The 405-nt window shown below is 67.2% G+C and overlaps 1 protein-coding gene across 1 annotated transcript in view; it reads right to left on the bottom strand.

Moving 5' to 3' along the window:
- Positions 1 to 75: 75 nt before the first annotated feature.
- Positions 76 to 405, bottom strand: part of LOC103798770 (spectrin beta chain, erythrocytic-like) — a gene marked incomplete at its 5' end in the record, with an annotated part of 7752 nt that continues 7422 nt past the window's right edge. Inside the window, 2 exon segments of the mRNA XM_009071053.1 lie at positions 76 to 253; positions 334 to 402. Of these exon segments, the coding sequence (XP_009069301.1) occupies positions 76 to 253; positions 334 to 402 (247 nt within the window).

Raw genomic sequence — 405 nt, 5'->3', positions numbered from 1 at the left:
GAACACATACACCAGTGCCACGCATGCCACTGTGCCTCCCCGTGCCACTGTGCCACCCCATGCCACGCCGTGTCCTCACCTGAGCTTGAAGACATGTTTCTTCTTCTTGTACCCAGCGGGGACCTCACAGCGGGCATCCCACAGCCCCAGGGGCTCCTCGCCCTGGCATGGCAGCCCCAGTGCGCGGCTCTTGGCATCCTTGAAGAAGGCGAGCTGGCCGCCCCGCAGCACGCAGTACCGCGTGCTCCACGACCTGCACCAGCGCCGCGTCACCACAGTGTCACCACCGCCCGGGGACACCGTGGTCACCACCGCCGCCACCACCGTGCCTACCGGTTGGACGCGCGCTTGGTGGCTGCCTCCAAGTCGTGCTTGCGGCCGAGGTAGCCCTCCAGCTGGATGCTG

The sequence above is a fragment of the Acanthisitta chloris genome, unplaced genomic scaffold, assembly GCF_000695815.1.
Source record: "Acanthisitta chloris isolate BGI_N310 unplaced genomic scaffold, ASM69581v1 scaffold23873, whole genome shotgun sequence".
Taxonomy (NCBI): domain Eukaryota; kingdom Metazoa; phylum Chordata; class Aves; order Passeriformes; family Acanthisittidae; genus Acanthisitta; species Acanthisitta chloris.
This window is presented reverse-complemented; position numbering and strand designations above follow the sequence as displayed.